General features: G+C 46.3%; 3 protein-coding genes across 4 annotated transcripts; 1 reads left to right on the top strand and 2 right to left on the bottom strand.

Annotated features, from left to right (window-relative positions):
* Window positions 1-8,546: 8,546 nt before the first annotated feature.
* On the bottom strand, window positions 8,547-9,784 carry LOC120685919. Of its 2 annotated transcripts, XM_039968056.1 has the most exons (4): window positions 9,647-9,784; window positions 9,415-9,565; window positions 9,344-9,384; window positions 8,547-8,827 (listed from the first exon to the last, which is right to left on the bottom strand). In XM_039968056.1, exons 2-4 carry the CDS (start codon window positions 9,557-9,559, stop codon window positions 8,735-8,737), a joined length of 279 nt encoding a protein of 92 aa, XP_039823990.1. In that variant the 5' UTR covers window positions 9,560-9,565; window positions 9,647-9,784; the 3' UTR covers window positions 8,547-8,734. The 2 variants fall into 2 exon arrangements, with proteins under 2 accessions (XP_039823990.1, XP_039823989.1); XM_039968055.1 differs by having other exon boundaries at window positions 8,557-8,827; window positions 9,344-9,565.
* Window positions 9,785-9,810: 26 nt separating this feature from the next.
* On the bottom strand, window positions 9,811-10,351 carry LOC120684929. The gene is made up of 2 exons (XM_039966788.1): window positions 10,132-10,351; window positions 9,811-10,053 (listed from the first exon to the last, which is right to left on the bottom strand). The coding sequence occupies exons 1-2, from the start codon at window positions 10,261-10,263 to the stop codon at window positions 9,811-9,813; spliced, it is 375 nt and encodes a 124-aa protein (XP_039822722.1). The 5' UTR covers window positions 10,264-10,351.
* A 5,393-nt stretch (window positions 10,352-15,744) lies between these two features.
* LOC120684928 (DIMBOA UDP-glucosyltransferase BX9-like) lies at window positions 15,745-17,195 on the top strand. The gene is made up of 2 exons (XM_039966787.1): window positions 15,745-16,231; window positions 16,309-17,195. The coding sequence occupies exons 1-2, from the start codon at window positions 15,748-15,750 to the stop codon at window positions 17,193-17,195; spliced, it is 1,371 nt and encodes a 456-aa protein (XP_039822721.1). The 5' UTR covers window positions 15,745-15,747.
* Window positions 17,196-21,935: the final 4,740 nt, after the last annotated feature.

Genomic DNA, 21,935 nt, shown 5'->3' with positions numbered 1-21,935 from the left:
GCTTCGGCATGTCAAAAAAAAAGAGAAATAAAAGATGCATACCCAACGAAGGTATACCACATGCTTAGGCATGTCAAAAAAAGAAGAAACAAAAGATAGCCCCTTATCCAAGAAAGAAAGAAAAAGGAGAGATGGTGCATACAAAAGGAGTTCATACACATCCACCAAAAATATCCACACACTTGCACATCTTGATCAAGGTTTACAACTTGTTTCTCCTTTGGATCCGGTTTTTGACTTAGCAAAACATGAGAAGCAGGTATGCCTTCAAATCCTCCATACCAACAGCTCCATAAAAACAGCCATTAGAGATAGGTTGAGGAAGAAAGGCATAATAAAAAGCCTTGGTGATGAATTATACACATTGAGCGATCCGAGAGATCATCTGAGAAACATTATAAATTTCTTTTGAAAAACTTTACAAAACCTCCGGATTGATGGTTGAACTAAAGAGAGAAATATGAGCACTCTATGATACCGTTCTAACTCTCAACCGCCAAAGATGAGGGGAAGCTATAAGCACCACAGGAGTAAGGTAAGAGGTAAGAACAAAGGCCAACTTATTCAAAATCAAGGTAAGAAGCATTCGGTTGTGCCTAAGTATGAGTTGGAAATTCAACATTTTAGCAACTCCTGATCAACAACGAGCGCCTTATTTTGCTCGGGACGAGCAAAAGGCTAGCTTGGGGGTGTTGTCGACGGTCATTAAGTGCGAAATATGACCATCAACTATACCAACAAAAGAAGAAAACTATACCTCTTTCTGACATATTTGTATCACTAACCTAGCTCCATAGTTGTTTTCGAAGATTTATGTTTCCAGGAGCACAAGTTCGGAATAAGAAGAAAACACGACGAATACACAGACAAAGTCACAGACGATCGCGTCCTGCATAACGCATGCAAAGGAGGGTCACAAACCAGACCAAACTGACCAACCAAGCCCCGGCACCGACCATCTGACATCAGGACCCACCAGGCAGCAACCCAGACGAAGGCGGTGGCTAGAGGCGGCCAAAGGGGGTCGGCCGGTCCACTTGGAAATTTCTCCCGGTGAATTTTGGCGGGAAGGCTGATCTTATCCTCCTAAAGGCGGTTTGGCATGTTTCCATACAAGGAGATGGCGGGAACCGACCTCTCAAGCTATAAAAGGGGCCTCTCCTCTCTCACACCACACCCACCACTTGAAGGCCTCTCTCTCACACTCCCTTGTGACTTGTACTCCTTAGGGTAGTGGAGATAGGCTAGTACTTCATCTCCTTAGCAAATCCAGTCGTCCTCGGTGTCGGCGAGCAATCCTTGGCCTCTAGTATGGCTTTGTATTCCGACTTTCGTTATGCTATTCATATTGAGCTCATTCTTGGTTATCTTGCTATGTTCGTAGCTTGCTTAGCCTTGATCAATGCTTCATCAAGTTATACTAGTTGCTTTCTTAGACCAGATGATCTGGGCAAGGATATCGGTTCGTTGTGCTTTCGGGCTTACCTTAGCATCTTACCTGTCCATCCGAAGGGTGGGGGACCCGGGGGTGCTAGGGTAGTGACCTCATATGCTGGCATGGTGCCCGGGTTTGCGGGATTCTACGAAGATGATGGTGCTCCATGGTGTGACTGGGGTAGACCGCAGGTGGTGACAGCCCTGTCGGTCTGCCGGGAAGCTACTTCTCGGTTAGCGTACTCCCTGACGTTCGGGTATCGTGTAGGAGTTCATGCGAAGATGAAACAGGACCGGATGTTCTCCAGTGCGGGTCATTCTCCCCGATGTCCCTAATTTCCCGGCACCTGCAGCTCTAAGAATGTGGCTAACATAACTTATCTGCTAACATGAATAGTATACTAGGAATCTGTGCCTATGCTCCCACTAACCTTAGGTGTGCTTGTTTATTCTTTATTCATGAGAGTTGGTTGTTCTGTGTGTGTCACATTACCCCTGATTATCCTTTATTTATCACTTACCCCTGTGTAGTCAGTAGTCTGCATCTTACTTCATAAGTGTCATGGTTATGGAACTTGTAAATATCTTTACACAACCTAGCCATCCCTTGGGAAAATATAAATAACAATACCCTGAATACTTCCGGGTGAAATGCTACAACGGTATATCCGTGTGCTTGCGGATCTTTCTGTAAATGCTAAGATATACCAACACGGCATTACCTTGGCGGCGTTGCTAGGAACTAGCCCCTCCTAGTGGCGACGCTAAGAAATGCCAACAGGTACTTCCTTCTAAAAACATTACAACGACTTAGGTCTACACGCACACCTCCTGGATCTCTTGGAGCTTCTAGTCGAGGCTTGCTGCAGCTAGATCGGCCTGAGGCCATGACAAAGTTCAAACTTGTTATTCCCATCAAGGGAATAATGATACTCGTATTTTGGGAGGAAAAGATTCAAGAGTTTGGAGGCAAATTACAGTAATCGCCTCTCAAGATCTCTTGTAGAATCTTGCGGAGAAATTTCTCCTTCTCCCTGAATATGTTGTGACAAAATTAAGTCTCCTTACCAGAGATGTCCGTTCTTGGGTAACCAAAAACAGGCAACCTCAAGGATGTGACACAACAAGACTCAACCCATCGACAAAGAACCTACCTCATTGGAATATGCAAGGACATGATTTCCAGAATGGATCCGATAAGAGCATTGGGGTTGCAGGATGAGGTAGTAGGGACTTCTTTTGTCACTCGCAAGTTCTCTTCTAGCACCTTTTGCTGTAAAGGACTACACAAACTTCAGGAGGGCGAGAGCAAGAACACCAAATGCAAGCCATAGCTTCTGGACGTTGGTGCTTCTGGCAATGGCCTCTCACCCACCTTTTATAGTCACAAGGGACCCTACTGGAGGACAACCCGTGATGCTACAGTTGTTGACACTAGATTTTGGCACGTGTCAAGGAAGAGTGTTGCAAAGGAGAAAAGGTTCTACGTCGTACGATCAGTGGAATTGGGGAGATGGTCGTGTGCCACGGTCAAAGATCTTGCTGACCGAAGAGGAGGAAGTTGAACAGATATTTTGGCTTCGGTTTGGCAAGAGTTATATTATTTTTAGAATAGTTTTTTATTCCTTAAGATAGAATTGTTCTTTGCCATGATCGGCTAGGATTGTGCTAGCGTGGGGTATAAATATGAGTCCCCCGACTATTGTAAAGATTGATACACATCCACAAACACAAATTTACTCTACTTGCAATTTACTTTCTCTTCGGCGGCTTCACCATCTTTTTCTTTCTGTGAGTTCTTTCAAGCTGATCAAGGATGCCTCACATTCGAGCGACTTGGTTTGCTGGTAAGTTTTCATTTACTGAGTAAATCTTAGCTTCAGCTTCCGGGTGCATCGCTGTGGCTTCGTTCAGATCTATTCAAAATTTATCGAATTTATCTAAGCTTTGATCTCGGGCGCATCGCTGTTTGCTCATTTAGATTCATTCACAAACTACCTGGCTTAGTGATCTGTTTAATCGGCTGTAAACTCCTTGTTTATCACGGTAAATCTTGTAAAGCCGATTAGATCTGATCATAAGCTTAACTTTGTTCAGATCCATACATTCGTGGGTTTGTACACTGTTACCTGGCACGTGTTGGCTTTGGATCTAGCCGTCTAGTTGCTTATCGGCATCGGCAGCTCATTGCCGATCCCTTGTAGATCGCTTTTATTCCACGCTTATCGTATCCAATCTTTCGTCGTCTTCTATATCGACAGAACCTTGCCGATACCCCGCGTAAGAGTGATTCGGAAATCCACCCGATACACTCTTGAATTTGACGGTTTGTTGTTTTCTTGTCAATTTACAGGTCAAATTGACTGGCACGCCTTAGTTCAAATCAAGTTCAGTTCGGGCTTGGCGTACGGGGCTCCTGGGCTTGGTATGTTATCATCTCGCGTCAACAACAGTGGCAGCACTTATAGACGCAATAATGCAGATTCTCCATACAGTACAATCCCATGTGAGCATACAGTAAAAAGATATACATCCCGAGTTTTATTTCTGAAGATATTTCGGGTGCAATCAGTGTGGCGTATCCAATTGAATTATTTTTCTGGGATTTTTTACCTGAAAAAGAGGCCATTTCGGATACTAGATCTGATTAATCCTACAGATATTCTGAAAGAATAAAATCTGATGCCACGTCTTAGATCCTTAATTCTAAATCTTTGCTCGGGGGCTACCCGCAGAAAAAGAGAATTTTGATTTTAGGCTCGGGGGCTGCGGGATATGTGCATCAGAGATTTATTTTTCAATTTTTTTGGAAAATAATGAAAGAAAAAGACTGAAGTGACCCTCAGCCCGATTCTGTGATTCAACCTATGGCTTGGGGGCTACTCCATATGGAGTGCGAGAACTTCGCACACCATATATGATCAAGATTTCGGGGCTTGAGCACTTAACAGCCTCGAAGTAACCGGAAGTACTTGAAGGACTACTCGACGTATTTGAAGGAAGGCCCAGAAGCAACCAGAAGGATGTTCTGACTACTTGAAGGACTCTAAGACGCCCAACCAAGTACCCGACGCCTGCAGGACTCGACTACCAAGAGCTCGGAGGCTTGTCAGACCCGGGGTAGCGGGACTGGTTATAGGCATAGAATGTTCTAGAGTAAGAGATAGCTCATGGATGTATCTTACCTCTCTTGTAACTACCTGAATAGGCGTAGAACTAGCTGCAGTACAAAGGAAACTACCCGATTGAGTTGTAGTAGGATTCCAACTGTACTTGGCTAGGACTTTCCATGTAACCCTGTCCCCCCGGATATATAAGGGCGGGCAGGGACCCCCTCAAAAAACATCAACACCTAAGGCAATACAAACAACCACACAGGACGTAGGGTATTACGCAACTCGCGGCCTGAACCTATCTAAATCTTTGTGTTCCTTGCACCATCGAGTTCCAGAGCAGTCGATCCCTACCTACAAACCTTACTACTAAGGGTATCCCTGAGCAAGCTTGGCGGTAAACACCGACAATCCCGGGTTAGGTAACATGAGCTCATTTACATAGACAGGAAAAAAGAATACAAAAGATCCATCTTCAGCATGTTTTAATGTGTGCCCAGCACTGAAAACCTGATCCACACCTTCGAATGAAATCTTATGACCATGGGGATGTAGTTCGTAAAATCTACAGAAAGCATCTAACAGAATCGGACCTTCAAAGGTCTTGACTGCCCATAAGAACTTGGAAAACTGAATAATGGCATTTGGTGTCAGATAATGCATCTTGACGTTGTATCTTGGAAGTATCTCTAGCACTACGGGGTCAAGGGGGAAGCAAAGGCTAGATGTGAAAACAAATTATGAAACACAACAGTTTCACCTTCGCGAGGGTCAGGCATATCCTCTCCCTCTGGGGCTTGGCAAACACCAGCTTCAAAATACCCTTTTCCAACATAAGATCTTATGAGGGACTTCGTAACAAGTGAAGAACCAAATCGCAAGGTCGCTTCAGGTCTATCACGACCCATTAGCTGAGATAGGTCCACATCAACCTGAGACAGATGCTCCTCCTCTCCGAGGGCTTGTTCGAATCTTGAACTGGTGCACTAGCTCCTTCACCTTTGGCTAGCTTACCTATCACTTTCACACAAGACATTCCTAGAAAGCAGATCTATATAACTAAAAGCCACAACATCTAATCCTAAGAAAATGAAGCTTGCTATTCACATACAAAGTTCCAATAAACAGTTGATTTTTAAATCACGAAGGCGGCAATGAATTGATCCACGACTCGTGTCACAAGTAAAAAATAGTAGAAAAGGTTTGTAAGTGTTGAGGGTGTGAAAGTGACTGGCCACCCCCCCCCCCCCCATAGGGTGGGTAAAAAGCATAGTAACGGCCAGCGGTAAAAGCAAGGGGCAGCCCAAGCGACAACCAACTAGAATACAGCATATATGAGGTCCCAACCTTCACCTCGTGCCAAACTCTGACGTTCAAGGGAGATGTTTTGTCAGAGGATAATAGGAAAAAAACTTTTCAAGGGTTAAAGCCCGTCAGAGTCGGCCGTCGCCTCTGAGAAGGCATGGCCGAAGTTAGAGATCTGATCAAAGGTGAGCTGGAGGTTGGGAGCAACTTACAGTCACAGTGATAACCCTTTCTAGACATGCTTTCTGCCCTTCTTGGCTTTGCAGGAGGAAACGCACAGATGAGCGAAGGTTACAAAGAAGCTTCATAAGAGTATCAAAAACCTTTCAGAACCTTCAGGTAAGAGAAGGGAACCAGACCACACAGAATCTCCCTCAAGACTTCTCACTTGTAGCAAGGAAGGATCGCTGCACACGACCTTCGTGAGCCATGAACACCCCTCTTGAAGGTTGGGTCCCGAGGAGCGCAAGGGTTCGGGATCAAAGTTCACCCACGAGATCACATGAGAAGCATGATTTTGTAATATGAGTCAATTTGTATACTCTGCCCTCCAGAAATTACCAGCGGCCTAGAATATTCTTCGAAAATCGTGGGCAGTTAGGGGCATTTCTGGAATCATGTAGCGGAGGTGGGGGTATAAATACCCCCTCCCCATTTCACTGTATGGGGTTGATTCTTTCTAGAAGAGAGAGCACTTTACATCGCTTAAGCTTTGCACCTTTTAGTTCATTTCTTTTCTGTTCGGGTATCGCAATGATTGTTCAAAATAACTGAATCGTGTTGTCAACGAGAGGGCTTGTTAGATGGCCCATAGAGATTTGAAATCAAGATTCAACATGAATAAATCATTTTTAAAGTATATGTGAATCATAATCCTTCCTCCCGGCAGGCCTTGAATAATCATATATTACTTGAGACATGGAAACAATCCTTGAAACTTGATGCAATGAGATGATGGCAAATTTTAAGGCTAATCCTTGTGCAAGTTTCTTAGAGCTTTCATGCGCATTAAATATAGTGACACATCATCATTTGTGATGAAATGCCAAGATAATTATGAAGAATGAGAGGGAAGGAGTTTTATCAGGATGAAATTTTGTATACACTATTTTCAAGACTATGAAACTGGTTAAAACTTGCTTTGTGGGCTACAGAGTTTCATTTCAAGCAATTACGCCAAATCTCATACCTCACAATTAAATGGTATGACTAGTCTATGAAATTATGAAATAAAACTTTGCATTGGTGGGCCGTATTTCATTCGCGAACTCAAATGTATATAGATAACATGGCACTCTATGAAATCGTGCAATGAAATCCTGCATTGGGAATAGCCTAAGAGCCGATTGGCTGATCGAATCACGTTTCAAAACCGGAGCGATGTCCTAAAAATATGAAGTCAATACTTGAGCTTTTGGGAGTACCATCACGCACATGCATGCACATGGCTAATCAAGTGGGACCTTTTATTTCTCTGGATCATCTAAATTTCGGAAATAATATTTTTTTTGTTTTTCTGTTACTTCATTTAATATTTGAGTGATTGTCTAATAATCTGGATCATATTATTGGGACCTGTAATTTTAGGAGATTTAGTTCTGCGGAACTACTGTCGCCTAGGCGTCCACGGAAAATTTCCCATGGATGCTCAATCACTCAATCGTTACATGAAAAGCTAGCATACGTAACATGGAAAAAAACCAGTATTATTTCAAACGCTAAACGGTAAACAGCCTGGGATCAACTGCCATTTAGCCTATTATTTGGGCAAAACGGGTGTTCAAACCGTCAAAACAATAGATTAAACGAAAATGATGTACCACTATGTAGCATTTAAACGTTGTGTAAACAGACTAAGCGACCATTTAGTTGAATAGTGGGAAAAAGATATGTAAACATTCATCAATAGCAAAGAGGAGAGTATTGCATCAGCCATCAGACATTACGTGGTACTGCAACATCCAGAAATTATAATCCCAACATCATCAAGAATAATTGCAACATAGAAAGTCTAATCTAAAAATTAGCATTTAGCTCAAACTCTGCAGCTGCAACACCCAAAATCACCCACTACAAACATCTCAAAATCTTATGTTGCACCACTAAGAAACAACAATCACATGCACTACCGGATTTCCAAACTTTGCCGAGTGTCAGTTACACTCGGCAAAGGACAGGTTACACTCGGCAAAGTATTTGCAGAGTGTAACACTCGGCAAAGAATCCCACGGCAATGCGGACTTTGCCGAGTGTCGTATCATGGGCACTCGGTAAATAAGCCACGTGGCGCCACCCCTGGTCCGGCGCTTTGCCAAGTGTCTAACGGCAGACACTCAGCAAAGTTTGAAGTTTTGCCGAGTGTCCTAGTCCGACACTCGGCAAAGTCCCTGCGCCGGGGGGGGCCCGCCATGTGGCCGCTTTGCCGAGTGCTGGATTATGGCACTCGGTAAAGTGCCCGCGTCAGGGTGCGGCCACGTGGCTATTTTACCAAGTGCTGGCACTCGGCAAACTTTCAAATCTTTGCCGAGTGCCAGTACTTTAGCACTCGGCAAAGTTGCTGCGCTGCTGACCTGGGCAGGCCCCTTTGCCGAGTGTTTTGGCTTAAACACTCGGCAAAGTGGTGAATTTTTTTTTGTTTCTGTTTTCTCTGTTTTTCCATACAAATACGACAGAAATATATATGAATGCAGGTCATTACAGGCAGTTATAGTCCATCACATATAATTGACAATTACGAGAATGACATCGATACAAATAACACAGTCCATCACATATATCACAAGTCCAATACATAACACGAGTCTGATACATAACACAAGTCCATCACATAGAATATAGTCTGATACATATAATAAGTCCAATACAGTAGTACTACAAGACACTCATTGCTCAGGTCTGGGGGACGAAGATGGCCACTGGGCCGCCGGCGAGTTCTGGTCCGGAGGAGGATTGTTCGATGCGTTCCACGACTGATTCTGCAAATAGGAACATATAAATTGAAGAAGCATAACAAAAATATAATAATATCTACAAACAAAGCATACTCACGGGGCCACAAATAAAAAGAAGAGACTGTGACTATTTTATGTTCTACTATTATACACATAGGCCACAAATAGTCAAAGTCCAAAGATCATGGACTCAATATAGCAGGTTGCATAATGGACAGTACAAGAAGAAACAATAAGAACTATAAGCAAGCTGGATGTCCAATTGTGAGCTTCTAGTTCCTGTACGTGCATCTTAAGTTCTTGACATTAAACAGTGGCCACATTAGGACCAACTATTTGTTATTGAGCAGGATATAGTACAACGTATCATAATTCAGAAGAGCACAAAAATCATATACCGCTACCGTTTTCCCTTATCGACGCAGTACTACGAAGATTAAATATTGAGCTGAACGAACGAGATCTGATTCTGCGGGATCGCCAATAAATTGAAGAAGCATAACAAAAATATAATAATATTTACAAACAAAGCATACTCACGGGAGTGTCAGAAGGTCCTGCAGGAAAGTAAGGCTGAGCTGGTAAGACGAAGGGAGGAGGCGGCGTCGCATAGTTCATCGACGCGCCAAGTCCTTGCATCCAGGTGACCATGCTCTGCAACATAACCGACTGCTCCTCCCTCAGCTTCCGCTCCTGCTCCAGCTTGGCCACGATCTCCATTCGGCACCTCCTCTCCTCCTCAAACTTTGCCTCCATCTCGGCCTACAAGATTTAAAGCTCCATGTTACAATACGAAGCAAAATTTCATTTTAATCATAGAACGGCAACTAAATCTAAACTAACCTGTCTCTGGTGCACGCTAGCCACTGAAGTCTCAGGCCGTAGGCGTATGGGCGGGGTCGAGTCGGTGGTACTTGCCCTAAGCTACGAGAGACTGGGCGTACTCGCCGTATCGACCAAGCTGTTGGCGATCAAGTACCGCCCGTGCTTCTTCCCTTGTCCCGCCCTCATTGATGCGCGGTGGTCGGATCCCAAGTCTCCCCGTGGAGCGCGGTGGTCGGATCCCAAGTCTCCCCGTGGAGCGCCCTTCCCACCTCCGTGTACGCATTGATGCGCGCGTGGATGCTTGGGTTTGTGTATGCCTCTGGTGGAGCCGCCGGGTTGTAGGCCACGTCCGACTTCGCCCTGCCCATGTGAGACATGGCGTACGCCGTGAAGTCGTTGCAAGACTGGCCTGGATGAGACTCCGACTGCCAAGAAGTCAACAAGATGATTAGTAAGAATTAAAAATATAGTTTTAGAAAGAATGAAGAAATTAGTGAACTTACCCAAGTATTCTTGTACTCGCCGAGGCTAAGGCTCCCTTGATGATGTGCCGGACCCGGCATCATCAAGCGGCGCTCCCGGCATAAGGCGTGCTGGCGGGCCCAATTCTCGCTGATCCACTTGTCCACCATCATAGACCAGCACTCAGCCTTGTTTGCACACCAGTTCGGAGGCACCTAAACGTAATAAAGTGCATGACATATTGTATTATCAAATACAAGATAAATGAATAGAGATGACATTTATTTACCCTTAAGTACTGGTCTCGCGTGAGGAATATGTCCCTTGCGGCTGGTTTCTTGACACTCCTCTTCTCGTACTCGGCGCAATACACAACGACGTCCTGGATACGCACCTCGTAGTGCATGTCCTTCACCAGCTTGTAGCAAGCCTGGTGAGCCCTACATGTTTTAAAAGTATTCGTCATAATCGGGATTAGCTGGATTGTAATCCTCATCATCACTATCAGCTATGTTAACATAACCAGCAGAATCCGAAGGAGTAATGTCGTCTTCACTGTCTCTGCCTAAACGTAGTCACTCTAGTAATTGTAAGTCCTGAATATTTTGAACCTCATCTCCACCTTCCTCGTCAACTTCCCTTTCATTGTCGACTTCCATTCCAATCTCGTCGGATAAGTCTATCACGAAACTGCCTTGTAGCCCTTCTTCTTGAAAAAACTCTCCATCATTGTTGTAATCTTCGTTGTTTGGGAGAGGTAGTTTGCCGTGTGGCGATACTTTATACACAACATCCCAACCCCGAAGATGGTGGTCGGATTGGCACGGGTATGAGAGATAATAAACTTGTATGGCTTGTTGAGCCACAATGTACACATCTTCGCCTTGTAACGTTGAATCCTGTCGAATTTCGACTAGGCCAACACTAGGGGTATGTCTTGTTAATGTTGGATCAAACCAATGGCATTTGAAAATGACTGGAGTGAGCGGTACAGAACCATGAAACTTGAGTTCGTATATTTGTTCAACTCTTCCGTAATACTCGACTCCGTCTTGACCTAGCGTAAAAACACCGGTATTAGTGGTTCTTCGATTGGGTCGACTCTGCTCATATGTCATTGTGTGGAAGCGATATCCATTCACATCATAAACGTTAAACGACTTGACCCTGTAGCTAAAACCATTGGCAACTTGTCTCAACTCGGCACTCATGGACGAATCAGTTTGGCCCTGCAAGCGTATGCACGATAGTTTGTCATATAGTTCGAGGACAACGAAATCGGGTTGTGAATTTCCCGCGCCATTCTTAAGAAGACTCTCCATTTCTATCGGGGTTGGAGCCCTTGAGCGACGCCAAAATAGTCGTTGAAATTCGCTATATCAAAAATGACAAAGAGGGTTGTATGCTAAGTAGTGGAAACTTGTGAAACGGAAACTAGTGAATTGGGCACAATGTTGAGTACTTACACAATATACGGCTCCACCTCGGAAAGGTTGGTCAACACATATAGCATGATACAACGCCACTCTTTATGGTTCAAGGTCTTGTACCTCGCATCACTTGCACTTCCAAGTTGTCCTCGAAAGATGCTGAGTCTCGATTCATTATCGCCAGCATTGTAACGAGGGGGTGGATTATGCACGCTAGGAAGATTGTCACCATAGTATTTGGTTGTGAAGTTTGACACCTCCTCCAAAATATATGACTCTGCAATAGAAGCTTCAATTTTACATTTATTTTTGCATTTCGTTCGAAGGACCTTCTGACATCTCTCAATTGGATAGCACCAACGGTACTGCACAGGCCCCCCATCCGTGCCTCATACGGAAGATGTAGAAGCAAATGCTGCATCGGATTGAAGAAGGCGGGTGGAAAGATCTTCTCAATCCATTCATTGGTCATGCTAGCTCGAGTTACCCAGCCGGTGTACATCCACTCACGGTCATCCATCTTCCAAGATATCAGCGACTACTATCAAATTTAAATACATGTAGAAGTTCGGCTTAGACTCTAGTAGGTAAAGATAGGTCCTAATCCCACCCGACCATACGTAGATGAGGTCAGTTTCCATGATCCCCTCCAATCCGAGACAAAATTTCGGCAGCACCTCCCCGCTGTTCTCGAGATACACGTCCCGGAAGGGAAATTGTGTATCCGGAGAACAATGGAGAGATGTTGCCAAGATTCTGTCTCGGATGGAAGCGGACCATGGAAACTAACCCCATCTACGCATCATCGGGCTGTCCAAATAACATGGACAATTCGACCCAGATACGGCCATAGATATGTATAAATCTACATATTTCGAACCGTATCTGTTTCGAACGGGAGACGCCTAACCGGGTTACGTGAACTACGAACATGATATAAAAATAGAGGTTTATGTAGTGCTCACCTTCCTGTCCTGCAAAGTGGCGGCTCACGGACGGTGCAACACCCAACTCCTAGCTCCTGCAAAATCACAAACCCCAAAGTCAGCTAAAATTTCGGCAGCACCTCCCTTGCACGGGGAGGTTTACAAAACCTGCAACAAAAAAAGGCACAAAGGCTGGCAACCATATTCACAGCACGATGGCCGACAACCATATTCACGGGGAGGTTTTCAAAATATAGTTATCAATAACCGACTAATACCAATTATAAAACTAAATAAACTAACTAAATATCTAATTTAGTTATCAATATCTAAATAAACTAAACCCTAATTTAGTTATCAATATCTATATAATCTAAAATAAACTAACTAAATATCTAATTTACTTATCAATATGTAAATAAACTAAACCAGACTTAAAAACTAAATAAACAATTAACCTACCTAAATTATCCTATTTAGTTATCAATATCTAAATTCTAATTGAATTCTAGTTAACATCTAACTAAAAATCTAAATAAACTATCTAAACAAACTAACAAATTAAGCTAAATAAACTAACAAAGTACACTAAATAAATTAAAAAAATTACCTTGGTGGCAAGGGAGGCGGCCTCGGGCCGGGACGCGGCCACGGCCGGTGGGGAGGCGGCCGCCGGAGCTGGGACGCGGCTTCTGGCCGCGGGAGGGTGCCCTCGGGCACTGGGAGGCGGCGGGGAGGCGCCGGCGACGGCCCGATGGCCGGGAGGCGGCGGGGATGCAGCGGAGATGGCTCGGCGGAGGGTCAGCAGCGGAGACGGACCGGCGGCGAGGAAGGCGTCGGCGGCGAGGGAGGTGGCCTCGGGCCGGGACGCGGCCACGGCCGGCGGGGAGGCGGCCGCCGGCACTGGGACGCGGCTTCCGGCTGCGGGGGGACGTGCCCTCGGGCGCCGGGAGGTGGCGGGGAGGCGCCGGCGACGCAGTGGAGGCGGCGACGGCGGCCGGCGGCGACGTCACACGGCGTGGGGGCGTGGGCGGGGTGGTGGCCGGGCGCGTGAAATGATAAGTGTTGGCGCACCCGGTGGGGTTATTTTCCCCCTTTTGCCGAGTGCCGTGATCTGGCACTCGGCAAACAAAGGCTATGCCGAGTGCTAGATCAGCGGCACTCGGCAAAGAATTTTATAGAAAAATGAAATCTAAGAGAATAGTTGCAAAAAAATTTAAAATTAAGATACGAATTCAAAAAAATCCATTATTTCATGCCGTATTAGTTCAAATTCAAATTACAACAATTCATATTTCATGTTTTATGATTTTATGCAAAAAATCTATTATTTCATGTGTTTCACAGTTAAATTCAATTTATATCAACAAATTCGTTTTCATCACGTGTTTAACAAAATTTTATTGAATGTGATTTAGTTAACTTTCCAAAATGACTCAACATTTTATGTTTCATAAATTTATGCGAAAAACGTATTATTTCATGCGTTTCAACCTCAAATTCAAACTAAATATATTCATTTTCAATAAGTGCAAAGAAAATTAAGAAAATATATAACGGACTCAAAAATTAACTAAAATTTCACAGGACACATATTTTGTTGTTAGTTGTCTATACAAAAAGTTTCATAGTGTAAACCTTATGTGACTATCATTTCAACTACTAATCCTGCTGGATACTCCGCATCTCTTTGAAACTTCTTCGGAGATCTTCCGCTTTGTAAGCAGCGTATGCTATTGCTTGTCCGAAACGCTGTTAATTTTTTTTGACACTCTCCCAGCATGAAATCTTGACATTTCAACAAGTTCCATAAATTTCAGACATCGTTTGCTATTTTTAATTTTTTTCGAACGTCTGTGCACACGTTTGTGGTCAAGTTTCGTGGTCAAGATGTTTCAACTTTGAAGTCCTTTCCTACATACGGCCTTAGTTTTGATTCAGTTACATGAATATCAATTTTTCTTTAAAAGATTTCAAAATTTCGACCCACTTCTAATTTATAATTAACTTCGACCAATTATTCCCCGCAAACAGAATAAAATAACGGAATATAGTAAACCAATCGATAAACGTATCATATATTACCAGGGATTAATTTTTCAAATTTGAGGAGAGAATAAAAAATTTGGAACGCAAAAAACTAAAAAAGTGCAACATGTTTGCCGAGCGCTGCCCTTTTGGCATTCGGCAAACGGATCTATGCCGAGTGCTAGACAATAGGCACTCGGCGAAACAATCTTTGCGAAGTTCTGATTTTGCCGAGTGCCAAAAGGTTAGCACTCGGCATATAGTAACGGCCGTCAGCCGACCTAACGGCCAGCGCACGTTCGTCGCGCGTGCTGGGCACATGTGCAGCCTTTGCCGTGTGCGAGCCCAATGGCCCTCGGCAAAGATTATGTATGTCGAGTGCCTAACGTTTGCCGAGAGCCGGCACTCGGTAAAGAAAATGTGTGCCGTGTACCGTGAATTTGCCGAGTGCCTAAGGTTAGGCACTCGGCAAACTGACTCTTTGCCGAGTGCCCGTGTTCTGGCACTCGGCAAAACCCTAGGCACTCGGCATATATGGGGTTTCCGGTAGTGATGGTAAACCAGTTACTGCAACAATAAAAAAATCTACATATCCTCTATTCCCCTTCCCCTTGACCTCTTGCTCTCGGCCAGCCTAGGGGCAGTAGCAGCAAATGGAGCTGGGCAAAGGAGGAGCTTGGCCTTGGTCGGCGGACGCGAAAGCAAGAGCAATGCGCTCGTAGTCGTAGCAGATGACGCTGCACGCCGCGCGAGGATATGGGAGCAGCATGCGTGCATCGCGCGGTCGCGCAGAGAAAGCAGGCCGTGCGCCGGGGGCAGGAGCAGCATGCAAAGCAGACGGCAACAATTAATGGTAAGGAATCCAGGTTACATGCTTGGAAAAAGATGAAGGGTGATCGAGAAGAAGGATACATATGCATGGTTGAAAACTGAGCAAGTGATGGCACGTGCGTATCCGAATTTTGTCGAGGCTCCGGACGGCCGTTCTAGAGCGTTACTACTGTCAGTTCTGAGATCGAGTGATGCCCATATGAAGCTATATATTCTTGATTTTCTCGTGTTTTGATGGGACATACAGGAGGGTGATAGAGGCCCTAGAACTCTGACTTTAGCTGGCCCACTTGGACCTTTTTTAGTATCAGCAACAGTTGTTTATATATGTAGCATTTGCTGGCCACTCGCTGAAAAGTAATTTAACCTTGCCGCCCATTTCCGTCTTCTCTGATTCTAAATACCACGATAGTAAGTCTTAATCCAGATAGTAGCGGCCGCAATGGCGGCCTCACCCAGCCGAGCCGGCCGCCGCGTGGTGTTCTTCCCGTTCCCGTACCAGGGGCACTTCAACCCGGTGCTCCGGCTCGCCAGCGCTCTGCACGCCGGCGGCTTCGCAGTCACCGTGTTCCACACGGATCTTCGCACGCCAGACCCGACCGACTACCCCTCAGATTACCGCTTCGTGTCTGTGGCCGTCCCTGTGCCCACGGATCTCGTGGCGTCGGAGGACATCGCCAGACTCGTGATGGAGCTGAACGTGAGCTGTGCGGCGCCGTTCAAGGAGCGGCTGGCGGCGCTGCTTGTTGAGGAGGAGGCAGGAGGCGTCCAGTGCGTGATCACCGACGTCATTTGGCACTCGGCGCAGGCGGTAGCGAGGGAGCTCGGCGTGCCGGCGCTGGGATTCATGACCAGCAGCGCGGCGAGCTTCCGGAACTTCATCGCCTACCCTACACTGATTGAGAAGGGCTACATGCCTGTCCAAGGTAACTAGAGCAAATTGAAATCTTTAATTATGCTGACATCCAAAACCAAAATTCTTAATGTCTTCTTTCCACGGCAGAGGAGCACAGGAATGACCCAGTCGACGTGCTGCCACCGTTCCGTGTGAAAGACCTGCAACGCATCGAAACGAGCAGCCTTGCCGACTTCGCCAGCCTGCTCGGGCACACCGTTGATGGAGCACGGCAGTCCAGCGGCCTCATAATCAACACCTTCGAAGCTCTCGAGGCGGCTGATCTGGACAAGATCCGCGAGGAGATGCCCATCCCCGTGTTTGCCATCGGCCCTCTCAACAAGTTCACGCCGCCGGTCAAAAGTAGCTTGTACCAGTTTCAGCAAGATCACCAGTGCCTCGACTGGCTGGACACGCAGGTGCCTCGCTCCGTGATCTATGTCAGCTTTGGGAGCCTCGCTGCCATGGACCCGCACAAGTTTGTAGAGTTGGCTTGGGGCCTGGCTGACAGTAAGCGCCCGTTCATCTGGGTGGTCAGGCCGAGCCTCATCCGCGGATTCGAGTCCGGTGATCTGCCAGATGGGTTTCGTGAAGAGGTAGTTGATCGAGGTCGGATCGTCGATTGGGTTCCACAGGATGAGGTGCTTTCTCATCCTGCGGTTGGCGCTTTCTTAACGCACAATGGTTGGAATTCGACGATGGAGGCAATATCAGAAGGTGTGCCGATGATTTCCCGATCATTCTTGGGGGACCAATATGGAAACGCAATGTTCGCGTGCAACGTTTGTAGGGTGGGAGTGGAGGTTCAAGTGGAAGATCAGTCTGACAGAGGGAAGATCCAAGATGCTATTGGGCAACTGATGGTGAACAAACGAGGGAAAGTGGTTAGGGATAGGATGGCAAACCTAAAACAGATGGCGGAGAAAGGCATTAAGGAGGGTGGATCGTCTCACACAGCTTTTCTTAACTTGGTTGATCTCATATTGTCAGTTTGAAACATTTGGACGCTGCAAAAAGCATATTTGTGTACTTCCTTTTATTCAACTAGTAAAGTGTCGCACGTAATTTAAAAAACTTATTAAAAAATAATATTTCAAAAATCTATTAAACATACCTAAATCTAAAGAGCAAGCTAGCAACATATGAGACTTTAAATGTTGTCTGCCCACCATGTAGGCAAAACATCTCTCTACATCACTAACATATATCCTTTTTCTGAAATCTTATGTAGCATATCTGTTGACATATTGCGGTATTAAACTGAAATATCATTATCTCAAGCAACACATTTTAACTTAAAACTGCAAGTATGTCTGCAGAGTGAGCTCAGACTCAAGTAACTGAGTAAACTAAACCTGCAAGACAAGCAACTACAGAATCAGTAGCCAATAATTTATGTAAAATAATTGTGGAACAAAAAAATATGCGTGGAATAAAAAGCATTATCATGAAATAAGAATGGATGAGCAATGCATCTATAAACAATTAGTAAGACTCACCTTCTTTGATGGCTACATCACGTCATAAAGATCAGTGTCTTGAGAAAGATTATGACTTTTCCCTTCCTAAATATTTCATCATATCTAGCAATTATGACCCTGCCTTCTCCTATCTCTTTTCTTGGTGTTGTTCTTCTCACCCAAAGCACACATGGCGAAAAGAAAATTTCCTCAGCTCGCGGGTGTGGCCAGTTTGCCCAACACCCTCCCTGTCTCTGAGCGCACGAGATGTTTGCACCCCTGGTTAACTTCTTCCTCCGACGGCCGACCAATCACAACAGCAGCAAGCTGCTCCCGTTAGGCGTGCTGCTGGCACAAGGCCTTGCGCCATCGTCTATGGCCCCGCCATGTCTTGCTGTTAGACGAGGCCAAATCAATGCAATTCGCGAGATTCTATATGGGTAAATCAAGTGATTCATATTGGATCCACTCTCCCTCTCACTTAAAAAGAAATAAAATGAAATACAACTGCACGGATTAGACTGCAATTGCACGAGGCCGCTACATTGCAGGCCTAGGTGAGGTCGCCGACGAGACAAGCTGCTCACCGGCCGCAGATCTGATGAGTCCGCGGGGCGCTGCTTGGACTTGGACTCGCGATGCGCCCCTTCCCTCGTGCGTGCGCGGAGCTCACGGTTGGGTACCGTAGGTACGACCGGCGGGTAAGCCGGACGACCGGTGAGAAAAAGAATTATTTTTAACATCTAATTTTTATGGGTCTCCCCACCCTCCCACCTCCCTCAAGCCTGACAGGCATGAGGGGTACTGTGGGCCCAGCATAAGTGAGAAAGGTTTTCAATTGTTTTCGATCTTTATAGCATAGATTCAACTTTTTGAATCAGGCACCTCGATTTACCAGTTCAATTGATTCTGGATGAGCTGTAACTCAAAAAGTTGTGTTGGTTCCTGAGCACAATGTCAGTCAAAAGTGTACCCTGAACGCATTATTTGGCTAAAAGCCCAATGGCTAAATAAAATAAACCATCACTTGAAATTTAAAAAATGTTTCCACCATTGTGTTTGTAGATGAGGAAGATAATCTAATTTAGAAGTTTAATTCTAGTGGAGTTTACGACTCCCAATCCCTTTATAAGGTCATTAACTTCAGAGGTATAGCCCCTGTTGCTTTTCTTCCATCTGTCTGAAAGTTGAAGATACCCCGTTATCTAAAAAAATGCATCTCCAGGAGTTCTCCATCTCTCTTCCCCATCTTTGTTTTTTTAGAAAAAGAGAAAAAATCACTCTCCAATAGTTCTCCATCCTAATTTTTCATCTTCTAACAATTGGTAAATCCTCCCTCCTTGTGCTTAAAAATGCGCACACTTCCCTGGCTCCCGATCCATCGGTCGCCGCTGGAACTAGGGGCTACCGGCATCTCATATTGCATGCTGCGGTGGCCATGAACGGTAGTCAAATGGTTCATGGTCGCCGTCTCCTGTTGGTGTGCAGTGCCCGGTGGGGCACCTGCCTGTGCCGTCGGTCGCCGTCAGGCACCTGCTCGTGCCATGGGCGGCCTGCTGTGGCCATGGCTGGCTGTTGCCCTCTCAAATTTTTTTTACAATACATGATGCTCTTTGATGGATGGCCTGCTGTGGCCATGGACTTGCTGCTGTTGCAAGGGAAGGGGTGCCCGGCTGGGACTAGCTGCTGCGAGAGAGAGGGGCGGCCTGCTGCAAGGGAGGGCGCGGCCGGATGGAGGGAGGCTCGATCGAGAGAAGGCAACATCGATGAATCACGGGAGCGGAAATGGTTCAAGCGGAATTAATTTTGTGGACCCATAATTTCTCATATTTGGGATGTAAAAATAGGAAACTCTTGGAGATGACCACATTTTTTCCTCTCCATATCTATTTGGGGAGTTGGCAAATAACACAATTTGGGGAGAAAAAAATGGAAACTCTTAGAGATACTCTACCGTGACATGTGCACATAGCAAAACGAGTCACACCTCAGATGCAGGAACCAAGGAATTACCGCTGCAGACCTGCGACCGCGGCTGGAGCCGCCCGCTTGCCCTGCGCACGCGCAGGCAGGCGCCCGCGGAAGGGGATGGCAGCTCAGGACCCCGCGCCAGCTCAGGCAGGGGACTGCGCCCGCGGCAAGGGCCTGCCGCATGCGTGCCCGCGGCAGCAGTCTGGGGAGGCGGCGCACCGTCGATCGGCGGTGGCATCACTACTACAATCGGACCATTTGTTCCGGTTCCAAAGGGCTATTTGTCCCGGTTTTTGAATCGGGATTCGGCCGCCGGGGGCTTTTGTCCCGGGTGGTAGAACCGGGATAAAATGTCCCTCGCGCTAAATTTTTTTTGCGCCCTGCGGGATTGGAACCCAAGACCTATTACCTAGCGCATGGCCTGCTTGCCAACTCACCTAAGTAGTACATGTGACTCAGTAAAGAATAACTCACTTTTGAACTATCACGTGGAGGGGCCTTTTGTCCGGGTTGGTAACACCAAAAGGGTCCTTTTGTCCGGATTGGTACCACCAACCGAGATAAAAGGGTCACCCTTTTGTCCGGATTGGTGTTACCAACCGGGATAAAAGGGTTGGACCTTTTGTCCCGGGTGGAGCCACCAACCGAGACAAAAGGGGGCCTTTTGTCCCGGTTTTTGGCTCCACCCGGGACAAAAGGCCCCTGTCCCCCGCTGGCCCGGCTAGCCTTTGGACCCGGGACAAAAGCCACCTTTTGTCCCGGGCCCAAAGGTAACCGGTTCAAATGACCTGGAACAAAAGTCTGTTCTGTAGTAGTGCATCTAGGGCAATTGACGCGACGTACAGCGGTGCAGGCGATCTAGCATCGATGATGGGATGGGCGACGTACTACAGAAGGGCAATACGGTGCATACGGAAAAGCTAGAAGGATACGTACCCTGCGGATGGGCCCAAGGTGTTGAAAGACATATGTGAGTAGCATATCTCTAATATTAGACGTTGTAGTAGCGTTTCTCTGCCTCATAAAAGTTGCAATGGTATGCTTCCAATTAACCCTATTCTTTAGGTGTGTGCTACACTTCCAAATGTGGGATGCATCTCTCATTCTCTCAAGCAATACGGTGATCTGTGGGGAGTGATTTTGACTCTATTGGTACTTGCTGGATTACTGCAAAAAACTTTTCAGTAGTTAATATGTTCTATGCTGCTGCTTTATGGAGTTTGTGGAAGCTAGGAATGACCTTTGTTTTCATAATGTTGTTTGGCAGAGCATGGAGAGCTTATTCATAAGAATAGTGAGGATGGTGCAGAATTGGCAAATAAATTATGTGCCCGGAGAAAGAAAAAGAATGTCACTTGAATGCTATCTCGACTTTACAACAAAGAGCAAGAAACTCCAAGCTGATGAAGACTTTGTGAAGATCCTTCCTGGGCAGTGACAGCTTCCAAAAACTTAGCATGAACCTCGAAGCTTCAAGACGGTACGATGGATGAAAGAGACCCCACAGCTGGAGAATCTGTTCAAGACGAAATGGGATCCGATTATGACTGCGCCGGAGGTGGAGGAGAGTGGCGATGATCGGGAGATGGCTTCCGGCGACACCTTCGCACCAGCGATGCAGCGTCGTGTGTGGGCTCGGCTCGACTTCCTGCTCGGAGTCCATGCGACGACCAGCTTGTTAGATACTAGGGTTCTTGAGTTCATACAAGGATCGAGCTCTGTGCTCAGATCGGGCAAGGGTACATGTTCTAATGATACAATAACAAGTAGATCCCCTGTTCTTTCCTATCTCTAATACAAGAATGAGAGAGAGAGGTGGGTGTAGACCAGATCCGGCGGCGGTAGACGGCGGGACGGAGGCGTTTGAGCATGGAGTTGTCATGTCGATGATGGCGGCGACGAACTCCGGGTCGGAGAAGAGCGCGCCCGGCGGCAGCGAAGGTCGGCGTGGGAAGAGGTCGCCCTCAGGTCGCCAACAACACTGGCCGGCGACGGGGACAAAGAGGCGCGTCGGGGAAGTAGTATCGACAGAGCTTATGTCGCCACTGCGCTCCCTAGATTGGGTTAGGGTTAGGTCTATAGGTGGGGAGACTGCGGCAGCGAACTTTGGTACTCAAGCCGTGGGGTCCCCCACCCCCTTTTATATGCGCAGCGCAACGGGGGCCCACCAACCACAGAAGGGTTGGGCGCCCCGGATCAGGGCGTGTGACCAAGGCCCGATCTGGCCTTTGGGCCAGATCGACGAGAGATCAATCCAACAATCTCCCCCTTGATCTTCTCTTTCTTATGCTCTTATTCTTTTAT

Source organism: Panicum virgatum, chromosome 8N, assembly GCF_016808335.1.
Source record: "Panicum virgatum strain AP13 chromosome 8N, P.virgatum_v5, whole genome shotgun sequence".
Taxonomy (NCBI): domain Eukaryota; kingdom Viridiplantae; phylum Streptophyta; class Magnoliopsida; order Poales; family Poaceae; genus Panicum; species Panicum virgatum.
This window is presented reverse-complemented; position numbering and strand designations above follow the sequence as displayed.

Coding starts and splice junctions, on each gene's coding strand:
- LOC120684929 (XM_039966788.1), bottom strand. CDS start 10,263: ATGATGGTGGACAAGTGGATCAGCGAGAATTGGGCCCGCCAGCACGCC. Junction 10,054..10,131: donor GCGAGTACAAGAATACTTGG/GTAAGTTCACTA, acceptor ACTTCTTGGCAG/TCGGAGTCTCATCCAGGCCA.
- LOC120685919 (XM_039968055.1), bottom strand. CDS start 9,559: ATGGAGGCAAAGTTTGAGGAGGAGAGGAGGTGCCGAATGGAGATCGTG. Junction 8,828..9,343: donor CAGGACCTTCTGACACTCCC/GTGAGTATGCTT, acceptor TCCTATTTGCAG/AATCAGTCGTGGAACGCATC.
- LOC120684928 (XM_039966787.1), top strand. CDS start 15,748: ATGGCGGCCTCACCCAGCCGAGCCGGCCGCCGCGTGGTGTTCTTCCCG. Junction 16,232..16,308: donor GGGCTACATGCCTGTCCAAG/GTAACTAGAGCA, acceptor TTTCCACGGCAG/AGGAGCACAGGAATGACCCA.